This window comes from Otolemur garnettii, unplaced genomic scaffold (genome assembly GCF_000181295.1).
Source record: "Otolemur garnettii isolate 467f Iridium unplaced genomic scaffold, OtoGar3 scaffold00041, whole genome shotgun sequence".
In the NCBI taxonomy this organism is placed as follows: Eukaryota; Metazoa; Chordata; class Mammalia; order Primates; family Galagidae; genus Otolemur; species Otolemur garnettii.
In genome coordinates this window covers 7,467,721-7,471,690 of record NW_003852436.1, presented here as the reverse complement: position 1 = coordinate 7,471,690, position 3,970 = coordinate 7,467,721, and the positions used below count along the sequence as shown (strand labels likewise).

The 3,970-nt window shown below is 37.5% G+C and overlaps 1 protein-coding gene across 1 annotated transcript in view; it reads right to left on the bottom strand.

The window, feature by feature from the left end:
• Positions 1-3,970, bottom strand: part of EDNRA (endothelin receptor type A) — a 73,437-nt gene that overhangs the window by 9,243 nt on the left and 60,224 nt on the right. The window contains exon 4 of the mRNA XM_003790204.2: positions 2,550-2,748. Within this exon, the coding sequence (XP_003790252.1) occupies positions 2,550-2,748 (199 nt within the window). The remainder of the gene's footprint in view (positions 1-2,549; positions 2,749-3,970) is intronic.

Genomic DNA, 3,970 nt, shown 5'->3' with positions numbered 1-3,970 from the left:
CAGCTCTTGAGTATTTTCTTCCTTACCCTCACAGATGCCTGTGCTTCTTACGTTTTTCTCTTTCTATTTTTTTCTTTTCTTTTTCTTTCTTTCTTTCTTTTTTTTTTTTTTTTGTTTGCAGTTTTTGGCTGGGGCCAGGCTTGAACCCGCCACCCCCAGTATATGGGGCCAGCGCCCTACTCCTTGAGCCACAGGTGCCACCCCGAATATAATATTTTCTGAGAAGGATACCTTTACATGCATAAAACAAAATACATAAGATTGCAATGGAAATCAATTATATTGAAACATGGCTATCAAAATATTAAAAATAAAATTCCAATATAATATTTAGGTGTTTATTAACAAATAAACTTACTGGTGCTTCTATGAATACCAGAATGCTGAGGTTGTGACGAGGGTACATGATATTTCTAGATAATACAAGTGCTATGAGGTACAGAAATGTTTGCTATTTCTGTTAGTGAAAAAGTTGTGGCACCGTTAAATGCTATTACAGCTTGTTGGCAACCTTTGTAATTGAAGGAAATGATAAATTCAGTTAGAACTTAGTGAAAATAAGCGTGACATTTCTTTCCCATCCAAGTTCACAGATCCCTGAATTCTATCCTCAGGTTAAGTGCAACTCCCAAAGGAGTTGATTTATTCTAATCTGCATGCACAAACATTTCCCTGTTCTCATCATACTATAGAAAGATTTTAGCCCTGAACTTAAAAAAGATCAGGAGGTCTCTATCTCACTCTCTTTTACAGTGAAACATTGAGCACCTGGCCTCCACTCTTTCGTACCCTCCTCTTCCTGGAGCGCTGCTGGCTGGGTACACATGACCCAGAAGCGGCTGCAGAGGTTTGGGAAGCTGACCCCTCCATGGCGCAGCCCTGCAGAGAAAAGGGTCATGCCTTTGTTTTGAACTGATGTCGTCAGCAAGGGTGGGGAGGGCAAAGTTGAGGAGCAAAGAATGGAAAAAAGAGGAGAAAAAATATAGGGAAAAAGAACAGGAGTTTACACTTGCTATGGACTCTTAACAAATTACCTGATCAGTGCATACCCTCTTCTACAATGCTATAGGCCACCGGGCCTGAAGGGTATCCTTGCTTTACTTGAACACTTCTATAAAAAAGGCTCCATCTTTTATGAAATAACTTGTTTCTTTTCTTTCTTTTTTTTTTTTTAGACAGAGTCTCACTCTGTTGTCTTGGGTAGAATGCTGTGGTGTCATAGTTCACAGCAACCTCCAACTCTTGGGCTCAAGTCATCCTCTTGCCTCAGTTTCCCAAGAAGCTGGGACTATAGGCACGCACCACAATGCCCTGCTTATTTTTCTGTTTTTAGTACAGACAGGGTCTTGCTCTTGTTCAGGCTGGTCTTGAACTCCTGAGCTCAGGCAATCCACCCGTCTTGGCCTCCCAGAGTGTGAGCTATTGAGCCCAGCCTCACCCATTTCACTCTGTCCAGTTCCAATGATTATTAGTAAAATCTTTGTTATAATGACCTTTTTCCTCTGACATTTCGGTCTGGAATATCTAGATTGCTTGTTCATATTGTCCAAATTCTGATAATCTCCTACTGTCTGCTTTGTTTTTTACTGTGGAGATTGGCCTGATAAAAATGTCCGTTGATAAACAGAAGACCCCAATTTTAAGGTTGCCAGTTTGGCAGTTTTTACGAGCACTTTTGCTTTTAAAAGAACAATTTCCAAGCAGGATAACGGGCCGACCATAAAACCACTAATTCTGTGAATTTTCCAAGTCTGGCAAACATACCTTGAGATGTCTGTAAACAATTACATGTGGAATCTGAACTGCATGAAACATACATCAAAGCACTAAATTATGCTGATTTAAGAGAAATAGTTATCCTTTTGGTTTTCTCCCTTGGTCCCTGTGTAACTAGTTTTGTCGAGGAAGCATGCATTTGAAACAGGTTTCCCAAAACACTCAGTTATGTGATTAAGCTTTTCAAGGAAGCATTAATGTGATCAAGTGTAGTAAAAAAACAACGAAATGTGTTAAATCAAAACATTCTTTGAAAAAGATCTGCAATTTTACCTCATTTGCATAATAGACATAGAATCTATACTAATATAATCACATGTAAGTACTACTCCCTACTTTTCAATTACTAAATCCGTGTTTAAAAAATGTGAGTGAGTAATGTCCATTTCCTTGAGTGACATAAAATAAACACTGGCATATCCATCAGATGGGAACTGTTGTGCTGGTAGTCCTTATTACAAAAACAAATAGCATTATAAACATACACATCTAGTCCCTCTTTCTTAGTAAATTTGCTTCAGAGTTCTCAGTTGTTTGGTGCTGAACAATTGGGTCTAGATGTCTAGAGTTGTGCTACAATACAAGAGTGAAAAGCAAAATAGTTGTCCCATTCAAGAAGCCAGACACTGGTTTAACATCCACTTTTCATGCACCTGAAGAATATTCGAATGAATGAAGCACACTGGCATTGTGAAGATATCAATAAGTCTTAAGATGATAGAGTATAGCTGAAGACCTTCCCTCCCAATTAACTCCTTTTAAACTCTTAGTACCTTCATGAATTCTGATGTGGCATTGAGCATACAGGTTTTGTGCTGTTCCCCCCTGTATTCAAAAGGCACCATGACGAAGCCGATTGCCTCAGGGATGGCCAGGATAAAGGAAAGGATCCAGATGGAGACAATTTCAATGGCAGTGACCAAGGGAATCCCAATCCCCTGAACACGACTCCAGGAGGCAACTGCTCTGTACCTGGAAAAAAAAAAAAAAAGGTGGGGGGTAATGGTTCCAAGTTGTTGGAAATTTTAAATTTATCTCAAACAAAAATTATAAATGCTAGGATGCTCCTTCTCTTGGCCAGTGACCAAATATTAGCTTTTAAAGCATTTTCTGGGAATAGTGGCATGAGAAACCAAGTGGGGAGATGAAGAATTCCACATTATCCTTAGTGAAGCATCACAGGAATGGAGAAGCATGAATCCTATGTATTCTAGCTTATATTCAAGCATGAATCCTATGTATTCAACTTTGATATGAGGACAATTAATGACAATTAATGATATGGGGTATGGAGGAAGGGAGAGCAGATACAGAGAGAAGGAGAGAGGGTGTGAGGGAAAGGAAAAGAAAAAAAAAGAAAAGAAAATAGTGACTAATTCTCACATAAATTGAATTTAATTTTGACCAAAGTACATTATTTGAACATTACTTTTTAGTTCAACTTGTTAATATGTTGTTTAGGATATTGCATCCTCATTTATAAATGAAATATGTTTGTAATTTCCCTTTATAATATATTTTTTCCAATTTTAATATCAAGCATATGCAGATGAAGTAGAAGGATTTTGAAGTACTTCTTCTTTTTCTATTGTCTATAAGATTTGGCATGATCTGTTTTTTGAAATTATCTTCTATTTTTATTTATAAATATTAGATGTCTATTTTTTGAGACTTTGGAAAACAAAAGAAGTAGTTAACCGATGCCTCCATACTGACCCTCAGAGTCAAAGCATTCTATGATAGACATACTCTTATCTGACCATGTGAATGCTACTTTTTTGCATTATTATTATTATTGCTCAATATTTCGTTGCAGCAATCATCTGATTTCTTTTCTGAATGTATTTATCTTCGTTCGTTCTTTACGAGGTTTTTGTTTCTTGTCCTTGTCTTAAACATTGCTATTTTTATTAAATTTTAAGCCTTTTTAATTTTGTGAAGGCAAAAAGTGAAAACCAAATAAAGACATGTATATGTAAAAAAAAAAAAAAAAAAAAGAATTCCAGACAGGCTTTGCACTGAGCTGGTAGCACAGGGAGAAGTGAGAATGGTCAGCTGCTCCATCTATTCTGAAGACAAAGCCAGCAGAACGTGTGATGGAGTGGAGAACATGAGGAATATATGCCAGACAGGAGTCAAGGTTGACTTAAAGGGTTTGGCTTGACCGACTGGGTGAATGAAGTTCCCATTGACC